This window comes from Mesoplodon mirus, assembly GCF_964341445.2.
Source record: "Mesoplodon mirus genome assembly, chromosome: 6".
Classification (NCBI taxonomy): Eukaryota; Metazoa; Chordata; class Mammalia; order Artiodactyla; family Ziphiidae; genus Mesoplodon; species Mesoplodon mirus.
This window is the reverse complement of record NC_138982.1, coordinates 134,339,782-134,359,909: the sequence shown is the minus strand read 5'-3', so window position 1 is coordinate 134,359,909 and position 20,128 is coordinate 134,339,782. Positions and strand designations below refer to the sequence as shown.

At 45.2% G+C, this 20,128-nt stretch overlaps 1 protein-coding gene across 2 annotated transcripts in view; it reads right to left on the bottom strand.

Annotated features, from left to right (window-relative positions):
• Window positions 1-20,128, bottom strand: part of HUNK (hormonally up-regulated Neu-associated kinase) — a gene marked incomplete at its 5' end in the record, with an annotated part of 115,553 nt that overhangs the window by 27,176 nt on the left and 68,249 nt on the right. For both annotated transcript variants that reach the window (XM_082624572.1, XM_082624573.1), the window contains one exon: window positions 7,461-7,588. In XM_082624572.1, the coding sequence (XP_082480698.1) occupies window positions 7,461-7,588 (128 nt within the window). The remainder of the gene's footprint in view (window positions 1-7,460; window positions 7,589-20,128) is intronic.

Below are 20,128 nucleotides of genomic sequence, written 5' to 3'. Positions count from 1 at the left end.
TGTGATATTATCCTTGCAAGAGAAAAAAATACTCTTTTATGTAGCTTTGTACATGATAGCCAATTTCCAATATACCAAGTAATAGATTCCGGAAAATAATCTTAATTTGCTTGGTCACGAAACTTTTCTATCTTCTCTCCAAAGCTATTTTTCAGTTTTCTAAGATAATTTAACTTTTCAGTGATAAGTCATAAAAATTCTCACTTTCTCACAGGCTTTAGCTGTCATTTCAAAAACTGTCCTTTACAGAATGATGGGTGTTACTGTCAACCATTTTTTGCGGGGTAAAAATGAAGCCTTCAAAAGAGGAGCTAACTCTGATGCCAGAATCAACCCCAAAGAAATAGCCTTTGCTAGTTCAGGACCCCAGGTAACCTCTCCAGGTGCGTTCCCACACAGTTGATGAGGTCACCAGAAGGTCATTTCCCTTTGAGAACGTTGTGGGTAAAAATATATGCGTAGATGCCGGAACAGTCAATGAGATACATTAACTATGCTAAGTTTTATAGCTGGGCCTCCAAATCAAACTTTTCTAAAATGTTCTTCAATGCTCTGAAAAGCAAGTGGGGCTCCGAAAGAGGGCTTCCTCTTGTTGGAACCTCTATCTCCCTTCTCTCACCTCCCCTATATTGTAAGGTCATTTACATTTGCTTTATCAGGGGCATCTATTGGTCAAAGAAAAAAAGATGTGAGCTTAATGAGTTGAAACGGGGTTGCTATTCAGTAAATGATGTTTCTTTTACAGACATCTCTGTTGCTTACCCTCAAAGGACCCGAACAGCAACCCAGGCTTTCTCAGAGTATGATTAACCAGAAGAGCTAAGAACAGACTGGATGTGTGTTTTTGTTCTATTTTCAGAACAGGCGCTGTGCGCCTTCACAAATTGCTGATGAGCACAAGTAATTTTAGTTCAGATCTCTACTGGTGAATTTTCTTTCTGTGGACATCACAAATATTGCCTTACTATCCAAAAAGGACTTTGAAAACATCCTTAGAGCTCTTTGCAGTTTGTGTTAGGGTCTTGAATATCCCTATGACTCATGAGCAAAAGGGATTAAAATATTCTCCAGTGTCCTGGAAAGCCATGGGGGGAACAGCCATGCATCCCAGCCCATCTTCTAAGCTAGCGCTTGGGGTCTCCACTTGGGCTCAAGTGTAGGGATGGCCCACACGGGGCGTGCTCCCTCTCTGTGCTCCATGTCACAGAAGGTACACACTCCACCGGTGCAAAACCTGTTACCTCCATGAGCTTCAGCTTTCCAAAGTCTGGATTGGCTTGTGTGAGCTCCTGACCCTGTGCCTAGGGAAAGAGCCACAGGAGACAGACGAAGCCATCAAACTTTTTGCTCCAGTGCAGCCCATGGGACGCCAGCTGGGGTCTCCCACACCTGAAGCTCCTTCCCCATCACCTCCCAGGAGAAAGCAGCAAAAACAATTATTGGACTGTCGAGGCTTCTCAGAAATCTTTTTTTTCATATATATGTATGTGTGTGTATATATTTATATATATACACACACACACACATATATATAAAAATATATGTATTCTTTTTCAGACTCTTTTTCATTATAGGTTATATACAAGGTACTGAATATAATTCCCTGTGCTATACAGTAGGGCCTTGTTGTTTATCTATTTTATATATAGTACTATGTATCTGTTAATCCCAAATTCCAAATTTATCTCCCCCCACCACTGCCCTTCCCCTTTGGCAACCATAAGTTTGTTTCCTCTGCCTGTGAGTCTATTTCTGTTTTGTAAATAAGTTCATTTAAATCATTTTTTTTAGATTCCATATATAAGTGATATCATATATTTGTTCTTCTCTGTCGGACTAACTTCACTTAGTATGACAATCTCTAGGTCCATCCAAGTTGCTGCAAATGGCATTATTTCATTCTTTTTTATGACTGAGTAATATTCCATTGTACATGTATACTACATCTTCTTTATCCATTCATCTGTTGCTGGACATTTAGGGTGCTTCCATGTCTTGGCTATTGTAAATAGTGCTGCTGTAAACATTGAGGTGTACATATCTTTTCGAACTAGAGTTTTCTCCAGATATATGCCCAGGAGTGGGATTGCTGGATCATATGGTAATTCTATTTTAGTTTTTTAAGAAACCTCCATACTGTTTTCCATAGTGGCTGCACCAATTTACATTCCCACCAACAATGTAGGAGGGTTCCTTTTTCTCCACACCCTCTCCAGCATTTATTATTTGTAGGCTTTTTGATGGTGGCCATTCTGACCAGTGTGAGGTGATATGTCATTGTAGTTTTGATTTGCATTTCTCTAAAAATTAGCGATGTTGAGCATCTTCTCATGTGCCTGTTGGCCATCTCAGAAATCTTAACTGGCATTGGCTCAACCCTCACAAATGCTAACACTCCACCTTCAGCATCACTTCAGTGACTTCATGGTGCAAAACCCTCTAGATCTGAACTGAGTGTCTGGAATGTATTCTAAGTGCCATCATTGACGTGTAGTGATGAAAAGGTAAATGTGAAAGCCATGAAAGGCATTCACAACTCTGTGATGTACAAGCACCAACAAGCAGAAAGAGAAACTGTCTAGAAGCCAGAATTGGCAAGATCCCAACAGCTTAAGCTTTCAAACTACGTGGTGGAGAAGAGAGGCAGTTCTTCAAAAGCGTGCAGAACAGACTCACAAGGACAATAACACTGTGCTCTTTTTCAGCTCAAATTTGGCAAAAATTATTCTAACTTAACCTAAAAAAAGAGTGCTATTATACAACAGACGTGGAAAGATCATTACAAGCATGAATGATAGGGGACTTCCCTGGTGGCACAGTGGTTAAGACTCCGTGCTCCCAATTCAGGGAGCCCGGGTTTGATCCCTGGTCAGAGAACTAGATCCCACATGCATGCCACACCTAAGAGTTCGCATGCTGTAACTAAGGAGCCCACGTGCCACAACGAAGGAGCTGGTGAGCCACAACTAAGGAGCCCACCTGCCGCAACTGAGACCCAGCACAACCAAATAAATATTCTCAAAAAAAGATGAATGATAGAATCATCAAATTAATAAAGATGTGTTAGTGAGACACAATAAAATGGCATATCCTCAATTTGGATGTTTCAATTTTGATATTACTCAAAACATGAAGACAACAGATAAAACCACCAAATCTGGGATGGGGAGGGGAGCGGAGGCATCTTATACTGAATAACATAAAGAAAGATAGGGAAGCAACTGAGTATAGTAGGGAAGTTCAGGTTTGGGGGTCAAGCAGATGCAAATTAAAAACCAGAGAAGCTATATGACCTCACCGAAACTCAGTTTCCTCCTTAATAAATTGGGAATAATAGAACTTACCTTACAGAGTTGTTTTGAGAACAGGAGGTACTGTGAAGAGCACTTACCAATGGCCATTCAGTAAATGGCAGCTACTCTTGTTACTGTAAGCTAGTATTCTGGGATGTAAACAAGGCAGTATCATACAGTATCACAAATGAAGGTGGGCCAGGCACGGTAGAAGGGAGAAGTGGTAAACTCGGGGTGCAAAGGACAAAGGGTTGGAGAAGCAGGGGGCTGATGGAAGGGCAGTAGCTGATCCCTGAAACTGAAGCCATTCCCTCTGTAAACAAGATGACCTGAGCTTCCTCAGCAGCTGGGGCACAGCTCTGGGCACTACCGCATCGAGCCCGATCCCATATCTGAGTAGTCAGATGAATCTATGGGCTGCCTTCCCAGACCACACACTTTAACACAAGTGCCAGAGACTTAGATTCCCAGAGCAACGACTATGTGCCAACGCTATGTTTGGTACATGGCACAAAGGGTTAAAGCCCAAGATGAGTAGATATACACATATCCCAATGGTAAAAGAATAAAAGGGGGAGGGCAATGTCCAAATTCCTTAATCGTAAAATCAGATATAGAAATGCACTTCATGCTTGTTCATGCCTGACCAGTCAAGACCACAACATCCTGTCGGAATGTGAAGATCTTTAACAAGCACACACAGAGCTTAAGGCCAAAGTCAAAACTGTCTGCTCAGCGCAGGAGCTACGTGAGGTTGGACACCAACTCCAGGGATGCTGACATTGCTTGGAACATTTCTAATTTTTCTTCTGTGGAATTTCCTTTGGATTTTTTTTAACATTTTCAGGGGTGCAACTTTTACTTCTTTAAGGGTATATTTAATTGTCACAATCAGAAGACACTTAGAGCCTAGCCTGCTAAGGCCAGATAATAGTATTGGGGTAAAAACAAGTTTGGTTCAGAAGTAATGAGACTGGTTTCCTCGTGCTCTTACTCTACCTTTCCTTGCCCTGCTGCCCAACCCTCCTCAGTGACGATGGCAGGGACCACTGCCCACCACCCCCCCACTCCTCCTCCTACAGCCTGTGGCTCACACTAATAATGCTGTTTGGTCAACGGATATTTCTGGCTTCCTGCCTTTCAGATATATGGTAGGGTTGCACTTCCTCAGTTTCTTTAGCTGGTGAAGCCATGTGACATGTTTTAGAAAGTTAGGAGTTATGAGTGGAATGTTGGTGGAAGATTTCACTGCTGACAAGAGACCTTCTAGATTTCTCTTTCCCTCTGCACGGATCAGATACATTTGAAATGGTGGCTGCCCCATTGGTCTGGGACCCTGACTAATTAGAATGAGCAGAACCCTTTGACCTTTGATCCAACTCTCCATAGACATAAAGAGGAAGGAGAAAAGAATCTTTGTTGAATTCCCTGGTGGTCCAGTGGTTAGGACTCTGTGCTTCCAATGCAGGGGGCACAGGCTCAATCCCTGGTCGGGGAGCTAAGATCCCGCATGCCACATGTCGTGACCAAAAAAAAAAACCAAGAGAATCTTTGTTGTCTTATGCCACCGAGATCTGGGGACTGTTTGTTACTGCAGCATAACCTGGGCTATCCTGACTAATACAGTGAGAAGCAGCTCCAGCTCTTTAGGGTCTCACTGGGATTCAGAGTGAACACTGTCTGCCTTTTCCAGGCATGAGGATACAAACAACCTCCTATTGTTCTTTGTATTGGGCCACTTAGGACAAAACAGGCTCTGAATCATAAGAGGAACTTCAGAATCACTCTGAAAGATGGCGGTACTTATGACTATATAACCCTTAAAGAGACTACCTTGAAAGATTGAATTTATTTATAAACATTAAATCTTTTTTGTTACCACAATGAAGTATCATTAGACCCCTATCAGAATGGCTAAAATAAAAAGTAGTGAGAGTATCAGATGCTGGCAAGGATGCAGAGAAACTGGATCACTCACTCACACATTGCTAGAGAGAATGCCAAGTGGTACAGCCACTCAGAACAGGAGTGTTAACAGTTCCTTACAAACCAAATATGTGCTTACTATACAACCCAGCGATTTCACTCCTAGGCATTCATCTCAGAGAAATGAAAACATGTTCACACAAAAACCTGTATATGAATGTTGACAGCAGATTTATTCATAGTAGCTGGAAACTGGAAACAACTCAATGTCCTTCAATGGGTGAATATTTACATTGTGGTATACCTATACCATGGACTACTACTCAGCAAGAAAAAGGTACAAAGAATTGATACGTGCAACAACTTGGACAGACTCCAAAGGAATTATGCTGAGTGACAAAAAGTGATATATATATATATATAAATATACAGCATTTTTGAAAGGACACATGATAGAGTTGGAGAACATGTTAGTGGTTGCCAGGGGTTAATTAGGAGGCAGGGAGGTGGCTGTGGCTACAGAAGGGTGGGACGAGGAATGCTGGTCATGGGACTGTTCCCTATCTTGACTGTGTAACTGTCACATGACTCTGCACATGTGATGAAACTGCATAGAACTAAATACACACCAATACACACAGGTGCAGGCATATTTCAATAATCTCAATGGATTCTAACAAGGTCCTGGGGGTGATATTAAACTACAGTTACCTAAGATCCTACCAATGGGGGAACCTGGGTGAAGGGTAAACATTTCTCGCTGTATGATTTCTCACAGCTGCATGTGAATCCACAATTACACCACAACAAAAAGGTGTTTAAAAATTGTAATTGGTTAAACAGCAACAACAACAAAAACCTGTCTTTATTCTCTATCCCCTTATCCTGGTTTATCTGATTTTCTTTAGAGCATTTAAACTATTAAACATCACATGTGTTTGTTTATATATTATTGTTTGGCTTCCCCTGCTGATATGTATGCTCTCTATGGGTAGAGACTGTTCTATTCTCCTGGTGCCTAGAGCATTCCTAGCACGGAGTTGATGCCCAGGACATATTCATGGAATAAGTGAATGAATGTGAAATATGGAATGAATGAATGAATGTGCTTTCATTGCAGCACTTTCAACTTTTCAGAAAGCTCTAAAACATAAATATAACAATTCAATCAACATTTTGCACATTTTCTAACTCCAGGAGTTATGGCTCTTGGTACAGAACTATTTCTTTCACAACAACAGAACTGTGTAACTCATCTTTCTAAGTACCTAATGCCTGCTTTGCTTTCAGCCTCCAGAGATTCGAACCTCCCCAGCAGAGGTGAAAGTATGAACCGAATTAGATAATTACCTATAAGAATGCATTTCAGCTTGGGTGCCATTTGGCAAGCATTAAATTCCGGGTCAGCCTCATGGATGCTTTATAAACTCAAGAAAAAAATACCTGACAGTAGTCAAACAAAAATGCTATATTTTGACCATATTTCATACATTGAAATTAAATAATTACTCCTTTTTTCTTTTGTGGCCATATGCCTTATCTTAGTGAAGCTGAGTTTATTCTAAGGAGCCAATTAAATGACTGTCAAGGCCAAGCCAAGGCCAGGAACTTGAAGTGAATTGTGAAACAAACCAAAGAACACACTGTACTAATCTGCTGGATCTGAAACCAAACCTTAATACGAACTGTTTACTGAAATGTGAACCAGGTAAAGTTGAGTGTACTTTCCAAACACACCTGATGATTCAGTCTAATCAAGTAACCAAACCTATATATATTTAAAAGCTCCTGAACAGGCTCAAAAACTCACATTGCTAAACAAATCCCAGGCCAGAGTTGAATGAAACTAATATTTCTTTACAGTAACTTGACTAAGGAAGACACAATAGAAATGTGATGATCAACATTCTTTTCAAAGTCAACATTATAATATGGTGAGTTTTAAAACAAACCAGCCTGAAAGTATTTTTCCAAGGCAGACTATACGATCCTTTTGATCTGTGTATTTTGTGCAGAAGGAGGAAGTTAGGGGTTCAAAATTACAACGGAAAAAGAAAGGATTGAAGGGAGTGCCTCCTTAGAGATGGGAAACCCAACCATTTTTTGTGACTTAGCTTTAATGCTAGGAAGAGACCGAGTACAATCAGAGGGTCGTCCTAACTCCATTGATGCAAAACAAACACTGCTTCCGGTGGTCAGAGTGCAGCCCTGGACCCTGAATCGGAGTGGCAGGTGCATTACCTGTGGAGAGCTGGGTGGGAAGGGGGTTCATTTCCTTGTCCACCATCTTCTGGTACAAAGCCCTCAGGCTAAAAGGCTCCACCGTGAAAGGCAGGGTCCCGGTCAGCATGGCATACATGTTCACACCTCTGAAAAGAGAGACACCAGAGCATGAGACCAGAAGAAGACCCCGGGGAGAGGATGCCAAAGAGGGCGTGGGCTGGGGGAAGCTGCAGTCCTGCCACTTTCATGTCCACCTCAGTGCTCCTTCTTGGCCATTTTCTGGAACACTCAGCTCTGCTCTGAAACAGCAAATGTGAAAGGCGTGGGTGAAAGCACAACTCTGACGATTTGGACAGGCACTAAGAAGAGGTTAAAGAGCTTCAAGATGATACAAATGAACTTATTTACAAAACAGAAACAGATTCACAGACATAGAAACTTATGGTTACCAAAAGGGGAAGGGGGGGATAAATTAGGGGTTTGGGGTTAACAGATACCCACTACTATATATAAAATTGATAAACGACAAGGACCTACTGTATAGCACAGGAAACTCTACTCAATATTCTGTAATAACCTGTTATGGGAAAAGAATCAGAAAAAGAATGGATATATGTATATGTATAACTGAATCACTTTGCTGTATACCTGACACTAACACAGTATTGTAAATCAACTATACTCCAATATAAAATTAAAGTTAATTAATTAATTAAAAATAAATAAATAAAGAGCTTCAAGAGCTATCCCAGTTAGGAGGGGAAACTATGTCCCTTCCTTCTGGGAGGAAGTCCAGACCAAATGATGTGAAAAATACCTGGGGAACCTCATATAAATAGGAACCTCGAATAAAAGTAGGTCTGCCATGATGTGGTTTTCCAAGTACAGTGTACAAGGTGGAGCCTGGAGGAGGCCAGGCCAAAAAATACATAGCAAGACCCTGCACAGGAGGCCAAGTCACAGCATAGCCAGCATGCCTGGTTACCACTCAGCCCTTTGAGACAAAAGTCTCATACCCCAAACTGGTGTTTTGCTCCTCCCTTGAGTTCTGTTTTGGTCTGTCACTGGAGAAATTCCTTTGGGGGTGGGGAGGGGAAAGGAAGTCTCTTTCCCACTCTTATTTTCTATATTATTGTTTATTGTGAGATTCTGCCACCCAGCTCTGGACCAATATCTCAGATGTGGTCAGAATACCTTCCGAATGGGCTTAACTCTAGTTATATCCAAAGCCAAACTAGAGAGCAGCAACATCTCTTGGAGGATTTTTATTTTCCTGATGTGAAATCCTAATATCATTTTGATGAGATTTCCTGATGGGGATGAAACGCCTTGCCTGCCAAGAGGTCTGAAGTGTTCAGAAGCGCCCAAGGGAATGTTTTAAAAAGAGGCATCAGGATCTCCAGTCAAAACAAATCCAATGAGATTGACTGAAATGAAGACTCTTGGGGCCCCATTCCACCAAGGTGCCTCTGAATCACAGAGCTCTGGAGAAGGACAGGTACAGAGCCCACAGGCTCCAGCTAGAGATCATTCTCGCATTGCAGGCATATGCCAAGACCCAGTTCCTGCTCTGTAACTCGCAGTCGAGTTAGGGAGACTGATACATCAACATTCAATCCACAAATGCTTGCAGGTCGGCTCTCTGCCCCAGGCAGTGGAATAGATGCTGGCTCTGGGGTGGGTGGGGAACCAGACAAGGAGCCGCCATCTTGGACTTAGAATTGGGTGATGGCTGACAACCAGCAAGTCAACAAATAAATAAGCACAGTTCTTTCAAATAATGAGTGCAGAGGGGATAAGAAAATGCTGAACTCTGCTGCTCTTGACCCCAGAGGAGTTGAATTAACGGAGACAGAGGACTGTAATAAGTACTTGAAGATGGGAGGCCTCTCAGGGGTAAGTATATGTGTGTGAGCTTATCTGTCTTGGCCGGCTGGATATGAGAATAAACTGTGTAGACCAAGAAATGGAAACAAGAATGAACAAAGCACATGCAGAGCCGTTTAGAGCAGCGTTTTCCCATGTGTGCTAAGTGGAACACGTTTCCCAGGACAAGAATAGATGTTGGGTGAATAAACCTTCTATGGACAGAGAAGTTGGGGAGTAGTCACCTGGCATTAAGTGGATGAGGGCTCAGAATGAGCAGGAGACTGTGTCATGCTATTATTAAGGCCTGAACGGGAGGGACGGCGTGCAGTGGAAAGAGAAAGGCAAATTAGCAATAGAGACATCTGAAGGGGATGTAAGATGCAAACATGGAAAGCGGATGGTGGTGATGATCGTGATAGAAGACAGGAAGCTGGGAGGAGAGCCAGTCTGGGGGCAGAGGGAAGGGGTGTTAGGGGATGTAACCTCTCTGAGAAACTGGGATGCAGTGCTGCACTGTGGGTCTGTTTGACGCAGAGCCAACCATCCTTGCTTGGAGGATGCTTGGAGACTGATGAGGGGGAAAACCAAGAGGGCCTCCAAATTTTATCATTTTTGCATTCAAAGGGGTCTTGGTCACATGGCTCTTATGGATGGAAACCCCATGGGACACTCCACGAGGTTGTTGTTGGAAAACCCTAAAGAACCTCAGAGTCAAACAGCTTCCAACCTCCCTAAGGCAGCTCGGGCCATTCAGGGCAATGCATGGGGAGGGGCTTCAAATACTAAGCCAAAGTCTACAACAATACTAAAACATTTGACAAAGCCCAACGAGGGACATGGGACGGCCGCCATAGAACCCAGTCACCCTCCAACTGTACACACTTGACTGCAGTGCCTGCTTTTGCATCTGTGTTTACCAATACACACCTTTATTAAGGTGTGTGCTAAAATATATCACTTTTGTTATCATAGGCCAATGAGAAAGGAGCGGAGGTGGGCTTAATTTGTCAGTGATGTCTCTACGCTTATATCTGTGGGAAAGAAAGCCTCCGGATGATCTGAAGAGGGTGGTGGTTCCCAAAGTGTGGTCCTCAGACCAGCAGCTGAAGCATCACCTGGGAACTTGTTAGAAATGCAAATTCTTGGGCCCCACGCCAGACCTACTGAGTTAGAAACTCTGGGGGTGGGGACCCCCCCACCATGTGCTTCCCGTGCACACTCAAGGTTAAAAGCCACTCAAAGAGTGAAAAGTGGTGAGCGAGTGCAGGGATCACAAGCCGGGACTGAGCAGCTCAAAAAGCCTGCACCCAGCGGTGAGAACCACATTCAGACTGCGTACAGCAATTCAGCTCCCACCCACAGTAGCCTCGGCATTTAGTGAATGTTGCTAATTTGAATATTTGGGGGTTCTTTTAGTCTTGGTTAGATTTAACTTGTAAATGAGTTTTGGTTTTTCATTTCTACAGGACCCTAAATAAAAGGAATTTAATTTTACATGCATGCACAATAAGTAAAACTTAAATAAAAATCACGAGTCAACACGAGGGGTTACCAAGAATGTTCTTCCTTTATAAGAAGAGTGAACGATACTGAAGTTTGATGAATATCGCCCTATGACCTTTTCTATTTCCCTTTATCTTTAGGGACACAGAGCATCCTGTGACAGGTGGAATAGTACAGAATGCTACATAAGGTAGCATGTTATGGTAATCGGCCGGGGGTCCAGCTGAAGAAGTTTGGTGAGTGTAATATGGGGTCAGAGAACTGACTCTAAGAGCTTTATGAACTTTCTTCCTTCAAGGAGTTCTTAAGACGTCAAACTGCTTGTCTCCTTGTCACCCCTGGCTGCAAAAGATGACAGAAATCTCCTCCAGGGCTTCCCTGGTGGCGCAGTGGTTAAGAATCTGCCTGCCAATGCAGGGGACACGGGTTCGAGCCCTGGTCCAGGAAGATCCCACATGCTGCGGAGCAACTAAGCCTGTGTGCCACAACTACAGAGCCTGCATTCTAGAGCCCGCAAGCCACAACAACTGAGGCCGCGTGTGACAACTACTGAAGCCCGCGCGCCTAGAGCCCGTGCTCTGCAACAAAAGAAGCCACCGCAATGAGAAGCCTGTGCACAACGAAGAGTAGCCCCGCTCACCATAACTAGAGAAGCCCGCGTGCAGCAACAAAGACCCAAAGCAGCCACACACACACACACACACACAAAATCTCCTCCAGTCACTGCCCCTCTACATGATCTGGCAGTGACCACAGATAAAGGTAGCAGATGATTGTCTTAAAAATGGTGCCCGTGAACTCTGCAGTCGGGCCAGGATTGAGCAAGTGGTTTTTATAGTAATTCTACCTGATTATTTCACCAAACTCACTCCAGGTTTCCATTTCTCTTGGAGGAGTTTATCATCAACAAAAAACAGTCACAAATCTGTAAAGAAGACCCAGCTCTCTCATCCAGCGTCTCTCATCTATAAAATGTGGATAGGGCTTCCCTGGTGGCGCAGTGGTTGAGAGTCCGCCTGCCGATGCAGGGGACACGGGTTCGTGTCCCCGTCCAGGAAGATCCCACATGCCGCGGAGCGGCTGGGCCCGTGAGCCATGGCTGCTGGGCCTGTGCGTCTGGAGCCTGTGCTCCGCAACAGGAGAGGCCACAACAGTGAGAGGCCCGCATACAGGAAAAAAAAAAAAATGTGGATAATAATAGTACCTACCTCTCAGGCTGTATGAGGGTCAAATGAACTAAGCCACAGAAAGTGCTGAATGCTGTGCCTGGCATAAGTTTACTGCTTGATAAATGTGACCTGTCATTTCATCACAAAACTTTTAAAAACGAGAGATAAAAAGCTACCATTATATTTGTACCTCACTGCCAAATAATAATGGAAATGTACATTAATAGTCCTACAGCCGCAGGAGATTTGAAAAGGGAAACCAGACTGAGCATCTTAATTCCCCTCTGCTAGAGTTTTCATCCACGTTTAATATCTGGATAAAGAGAAATCCAGTCCCTCTGACATTTCGGAAGGATGTGAGAATACCAAGGGAAAAATGTAGAATGCGGTTTATAAACCTCTGTAATCCCATAGAATTAGTAGGAGTTTCAAAACATGTTCAGAATTTCCTGATGTGTCTTTTGAAACATGGCCCTTGGGCTTTCTCGCTTCTCCATGGCAGACATGGGGCCCCCAAGAACCACAGATAGTTTTAAAGAAAGAAAGTAATGAGATGCTGGGGTGAAGGAGGGCAACAAGCAAATACAATTCAGGGTTTTCCAAGCAGAAAGAAATAAGGATGGAAGCAAATCCAGAGAGACTGGCCAGGTGGAATACTCTGATGTCAAGAAAGAAGGAGGGCTTCCCTGGTGGCGCAGTGGTTGAGAGTTCGCCTGCCGACGCAGGGGACACGGGTTCGTGTCCCGGTCCGGGAAGATCCCACATGCCGCGGAGCGGCTGGGCCCGTGAGCCGTGGCCGCTGAGCCTGTGCGTCCGGAGCCTGTGCTCCGCAACGGGAGAGGCCACAGCAGTGAGAGGCCCGCGTACCGCAAAAAAAAAAAGAAGGAAAAAGTGCCACTGAAGAACAGCTGGAAGAAGAGAGGAAGGGGCCCCGGGAAATGTAAATGTGGAGTCTTTGGGATTAAATCAGGAGCCAAATGGTGGTCCTAATATTAATCCAAAGCACAAAAATATTCCCTGGAGGAAAAGTTGGGGTATCACCTGGCATCTCTGAAAGGAAAGACATAGAGTCACAGCTCCCTGGAGAAGTCAACCAGCAACTTTAACAAGACACAAGGGACAAAGCAATTGGCAGAGTTATGGTGTCAGGGGAGGGTGTGGATACGGGTTCTCACAGGGCCGGTGGGCAGCCCAGTTTATACCAGAGTGAAGCTGAGAGAACCTTCAGCTGACACACCTTGCTTCTGTGTGGTTCTTCAAGAAAGAAACTGCCTTGGAAAAATTAAAAATAGCTCTTCACCTAAAAGCAAGAGCCTTCCATCTTTCAGTATCAGCTTTCAGTACAACCTCTGATTTAAGGTCTTAAAAATAGAGCGGGAACAGATCCATCCATTTGGTAAATCTCAAAGTTCACAACGGCTCCATTAAATGGTCTGTGTTCAGCAAGAAATTACTTTCTTGTGGATTTTAAGGCTTCCCCCCCCTACACACACACACTTTTCCTTTCTTCTTTTCCTCTTCTGTTTTAAATGCACATGCTGGCTACAAAAACAAACAAGTCTTGTATTTTATAACTGAAAAAGCTCAAAAGCTAAAGAAACCTTCTCTTTTAAAAGTCAAAAGCTCTAAACTACCCAAAAGAAGCCATCAGCCTCCTCTTTCTGCCTGCTTCTCCTGCCGTCTTTCATTTTCAGGGGGCCTGAATGAAGAGAAAATGCTATCCTTCCAGATTTGACCCCTGGAAGTAGCTGATGGTGTCTGGTAGTACTTTTACAAAACAGAGTCTGAGGACTGGAACAAATTCTCCCGCTCTCCCTCCTGAATGCTTAGGTCTATATGGGGATAGTAGGGCTGGGAACAAGATGGCACCCCTCGGCCAACTTGTCTACCCAAAGGGACAGCACTGGAACAGAGATTTCCCACTAAGTGAAAACAGACTCAGTGAGCCTGGGAAGGTGGTCTGGGTGTATTGTGCAGGACACTCCACTAAGTACCAGGTCTTCACACAAATGCTTCCCTCACCTCAGATGCCCCCACGAGAGCAAAGAGCAGCTTTGGTGAAAAAATGTTGCATTCTCAATGTTTTGGGGATAGAACTCTCAATTTCCGTTTTCCCTACCCTTAGAGATTCACCGAAGTTCTCCCAAGAGCATTGTAATATTTTGAAAATTAAGTTAATTTGGATTCTTTTCATTTAAAACGTACATCTGCATTAAAGCGTTTTTTTAATTAGCATATATGCCACTCTGAGGAAAAGTCAGTTGCAATAAAAAAAAAGTTCACTGCACCAGAATGAATATTTAATTTTTGTGTCTGAAATTTCAAAATTCACTGGAGATAGAGATATAGATATTTCATTCATAGGGGTTAAAGGAAAGAAGTGAATGATTTTAAAGGTATTCATATACAGTTCAAATACAAAAACAATGACCATTGAAAATAACGGGAATCCCCCAAGATGGCACACGTCTTTTTCCATTTCCATTGTTAATTCCTGATTCACTAGAGGAGGAGGATCCTGGGGGCTCCATTTGTGGGGAAGAGCTTTCTCTCCCAAGGTTTCCTTGAATGACAAGCTGGTTTTCTTCCTGAGTCAGTGTCAGAAGTCTTGAAGAAAGGCCCCATCCATCTGTCAAGGTCCAAAAAAAACCTCTGGAGACGGGAGTTTGCTTTGATTTTGGAAGCAAACTCTTCATTTTATTGATTCAGAACAATAAAAAGGATGTTTTATAATACTGGTGTCTGACCCAGGGAGAAAATTGGTCCCACTTTCACTCTCTTTTTAAACAGCCTTTAAAATTAAATTCTCTTTGGGTTTTCCATTTCCAATGCCGCCAGCAAAGTCGTGGGCACCAAACAGAAACCTAACCAGTATCTCAGACACAACACCCCAAAGCAATGGAAAATTAATCTCTTAAAGAAGGTTCTGAAGTTTTGTTTTCTCCAAGATTAAGAGCAAGAGGAATCAGACTCTTCACAACTTCCCGCCTTTGCATAGGCTGTTCCCTCTGCCTGGAAAGTTTCCCCTCCTTTTCTCCATCTGGCAAACTCCACATCATCCCTCAGGAGCAGATTAAAGGCTCCTCTGATGCCTTCTTGAATTTAACCCAGCTGGGCAGCCTCATTTGTTCTCAGCACCGTGCTTCCTGACATGCTCTATTTGTTTTTAGGTGAGACTTCTAGGTCACCTGTAAGCAGGTATCTTGGTCAGCTTGGGCTGCCATAACAAAATACCACCGACAGGGTAGTTTAACTACCAGAAATGTATTTTCTCACAGTTCTGGAGGCTGGAAGTCTGGATCAGGGTGCCAGCGTGGACAGGTTCTGGGGAGGTCTCTTTTCCTGGCTTGTAGACGGCCACCTTCTCGCCATGTCCTCACATGTCAGGGAGTGAGCAAGCTCTTCTTAAAAGAACACCAATGCCATCATGAAGGCTCCACCCTCATGACCTCCCAAAGGCTCCACCTCCAAATACCATCACACTGGGGCTTAGGGCTACAAAATAGGAATTTTGGGGGGAACACACTTGTCCATAGGAGTAGATAAGTATGTTCAATTGCAAAACAAACAAACAAAGGCCACAAATTCCTTGCTACTCCCCCATCAGGGGGTGGAATCTCTCTCTCCTCTTGACTCTGGGCTTGGCCACGCACTCTGCTTTGCCCAAAGAGACATGAGAAAAGGTGACACAGAGGCCTCTTGAGAAGTGCTTCTGCACCAAGGCTTGTCCTCTCTTGCTCCAGGGACTCTCCCACCATTATGTGAATGAAATGCTACATGGTGGTGGTTTTACTTTGTTTCTGGTTTTCATGCAGCCAATGATGTATGGGGAACAGCAAGGACTGAGACTTCGGTATATGGTCTGACCTTTTGGTGACCTCTGCTGGGGGGCTGTGAGGGGTGACCAAGACTTCACCTAGTCCGTTTCACTCGTCAATAAGTGCACTTGATTCACTGGGAAGGAGAATGGCTCTTGGGATCTGGAGTGGTGAGTTTTTACTCACCTTTCACCTTTCCTGAGATTGCAGAGCTTAAACAAAGGAAATCTCACAATTCGGGAGGCGCAGAGTCTGTGATGAAGGTGTTGGCAGTGGCAGTGTCTCCTGAGGGCAGTGAATGAGCATCTGTTCCTTGCTGCTCCCCGAGCCTCTGGTGGTTTGCTGGCCATCTGGGGTTCCTTGGCTTCTAGATGCATCACCCTGATCCCTGCTTTCATTGTCACATAGTCTTCTCTCTGTGTCCAAATGTCCCCTTTATGTGAGGACACAATCATATTGGACTACAGCCCATCCTAATGACCTCATTTAGCTCATTAAAGACCCGATCTCTAAGTAAGGTCATATTCTGAGGTCCTGGGGTTTAGGACTCCAACATACCTTTTTCTGGAGGGACACAATTCAATCCATACCTTTTTGTTACCCACCTGCTTATAACTGTCCAATAGTCTCTCACTACCTTTAGGGCAAAGTCAAACCCCTTCCCACCCCTTCCCACTCTACAGCCTTCACACATCCTGTTCTGTCTGCCTACAGCCTTCTCCCACACCTTCTTCTTCCCATAGCTGATTCTTCTCATACTTAGGATTTGGCTTTGAGGTCTTCTCAAGAGGCCACCCCCATCCTTGTTCCCAGCATCCCGCCCACTTCTTCCACAGCCATTACTGCACTGAGTTTACAGCTTTTTAAAAAATTGTCCGTCTGCCCCACTAGTTTGTAAACCCTACAAGAGGAAGTACAACATAGTAGAAGCCGTAGAGGCTGACGATTAAAGGCAGACTCCAGAGTCAAACCACCTCAGGCCATCTTGGCTTGATCGCGCACCAGCTGTGTGTGTTATCTGGGCAAGTGCCTTCAGCAATTCATGCCTCAGTGTCCTCATCTGTAAAGTGGGACAACAAAGCATTCCCTTGAAGCGCTGTGAGGCAGATGAGATGAGCTAAAACTCGCAGAGCCCTTGGAACGCTGCTCGTCACTCGGCGGGAGGTATGTGAGGGTTAACAGTGATCATTACAGGAGCAGGACGGACCATTGTGCACTCGGAACTCAGCACAGGGCCTGACTCCACAAATATCTGCCGAATGAACAAATCTCTAGTAAGCCAATATAGGGCTCACATAGCTTCCTTTTGTTTTTCAAGCTTTATCAACAGCTTCTAAAAAGGGCTGAATTTATACCAACCCTGTGAATTAGGTGTGGGTCATGTGGTCTCATCCCCTATGGAATGTTCCAGAGAGTCAGCTAACACAGAGCTGCTCTGGGGAAACCTCATTTCTAAGAAGGAATCAAACATGACCCTTTGTAGCTGAGCAAGGGTAAGAATTTACTCCACCTCAACTCCCCACCTCAGGGCACCAGAACAGGGACTCGAGGGGCTGCGGTTTCTGGTCTACCTGGACGCATCCCACACGGGCTTCCAGAGCTCTGCCGTGATCAGCTGAAGCCCAGTGTCTGTAAAGTGTATAACCGTTTATCAAAGGCTTTCACATACATTACTTGATGGTATCATGACTAAGAATATGGCGCGATTAGAGCTTTCAGGAGAGTTTCAGCTGCACATCATCTTCTTGAAAAAAAATGTGATTAAGTGGAGGTTAGCAAAGAAGTGTCCAGCTGCTCCAGACACAGCCCACCAGGCCAGCAGCCAGGGTGGAGGCGGGAGGCGAGAGTCCGGGCATCCTGGTCTCGGGTCATCTCCATTCCTTCTGCAGCTTCCCCTTTACTTTGTCCTCCTCCGAGGCCACCATTACTTCTGGGTAGAGTCACTGGATGGATGGCGATGCAGCAGGTGGCAATGGACCAAGTCCCTTTATTTTATTTTATTTATTTATTTTTTAATTTATTTATCTTTGGTTGCGTTGGGTCTTCGTTGCTGCGCGCGGGCTTTCTCTAGTTGCGGCAAGCAGGGGCTACTCTTCATTGCGGTGCGCAGACTTATTGTGGTGGCTTCTCTTGTTGCGGAGCACGGGCTCTAGGCATGCGGGCTTCAGTAGTTGTGGCGCGCGGGCTCAGTGGTTGTGGCTCGCGGGCTCTAGAGCTCAGGTTCAGTAGTTGTGGCGCACGGGCTTAGTTGCTCCGTGGCATGTGGGATCTTCCCGGACCAGGGCTCGAACCCGTGTGCCCTGCATTGGCAGGCGGATTCTCAACCACTGTGCCCCCAGGGAAGTCCCAAGTCCCTTTATTTTATTTTTTTATTTTATTTTATTTTATTTTATTATTATTATTATTTTTTTTTTTTTTGCTGTACACGGGCCTCTCACTGCTGTGGCCCCTCCCATTGCAGAGCACAGGCTCCGGACGCACAGGCTCCGCAGCATATGGGATCCTCCAGGATCGGGGCACGAACCCGTGTCCCCTGCATCGGCAGGTGGACTCTCAACCACTGCACCACCAGGGAAGCCCCCCTTTATTTTAATCATGGGGCCCCAAAACTAAGAAGTGGAGCATCTGTGGTCACTAAATGTGGATTCCTTTCCCACGTCAAGGGACTTGGAAGAAGAGGTGGGAATAAAGTCCGAGCTTAATACTGACCCTCGGATGGTGCTGCCCTTTGCAGCCTGTGCTGTTCATTTTCCTTTGTATTTCCCCAGACAGGATAAATGATTTGTCCCCATCTTAGTGTTAGCACAAGGGGACGAGTGACCCCAGGCTGGTTATAAGGCCAGGCGCTCTCCTACAGCTCTGACAATCCACTGGCTCCTTCCTTCCTGCCTTCCTTCCTTCCTTCCTTCCTTCTAGCAGCAGTTCTAGACTTTGCAGAGATGCCTGCTTTGTTAGTCATGGGCCACAAAGGGTCCCTCTCACACAGGCTGAGCTTCATCACCATGACAACCAGGGATGACACTGTATTGTCCAGTCCCCTCTAGAGCAGGACCTCAAGAGCAGACTGTCACTTCTTCTCCAACCTCTCTTTCCCTTTGATCACTATGTCGCCCACCCCACTGCCTGTCACCACAGTTAGGTGACACCCCTGAACCCCTGGTCTTTCAGACTCCCCATTCTCCACTTTTTTTTTTGGTACACAAATCATCCCTCTCAAAGCTTTCCATTTAGCCTAAATACGTTCCCTAACTGTTAAGGAGAGAGAATGATTATAGACTCAAACTTTCATATTCACCCATTAATAAATAAATACTTATTAAGGGCAGATTACATGCCAGACACTTATGACACCAAGAATGGCTTTCACCTGTGTATTGACTCTGATCCATTGGTGCTGGCTGCCTGGAGGGCTGTGTTGAGAAGGATTCTGAGGCCCGTCTGGGCACAGGATAAAAAGAGTCTGGGATTAGCCCTGCCAGTCACACCACCCAGCGCACCTCAAAGAGAAGACATCCTCTGCCTCTGCCTCCTGCTGCCACTCCCCCCTACCCCAGTGGCCCCCAGCAAGTCAGCAGCACACGGCACCCTCTCCACCTGCAGCCTTCACACATCCTCTGGAGAGAGGGAAGGAACCGGGAGCTCAGGCTGAGGCGTGAAGAGCCCTGAGTGCAAAGCGCAGCTCCCACACCTACAGGCTGGGTGGCTCTGGGCCACACTAACCACAGAGCTGCCCTCCTGTCTGTGTAAAAGAGGGTAAGAGCCGGCCTCACAGGGTGTCCTGAGGAGCAAAGGGGACAGTTAACTCCGAGCCCTCAGCAACGGAAGCTGATCCCCCACTCACTGGTCTCACCCGCTGGCTGAACAAACAGAGCTGCGGTTCCAGGGAGAGCTGGCCCTTTCTGGGAAAGTTCAGGGAATTCTGGTGCCCCCAGAATCACATTCTCGTCTCTGGCTCCTCTGAAAAATCTCCAACCAGAACCTCCTGAAATCCCCTCACTGTCTCACATTCCTTTGTCTGCTTCCTCTGCCAGGTTTAGCCCCTGACCCTCTAGCTTCTGTTCACCTGGATGAAGTGCCTGTCCCTCCCTCCCTCTTTCCCTCCCTCCCTCCCTTCTCTCCTTTTCCTCCTTCCTTCCTTCCTTCTTTCCTACCTTCCTTCCTCCCTCCCTCCATCCCTCTCCAGCCCAGGCTCTGTGCCAGGTGCTGAGGCATCCCTGGAACAAGAGATGGACGCCGCAGTGGTGACACTGGATTAGCACTGGAATGTGGGAGTGGACGGGCCATTCAGAGAGCTGGGAAATGGCATTCCAGGCAAAAGCAACAGCAA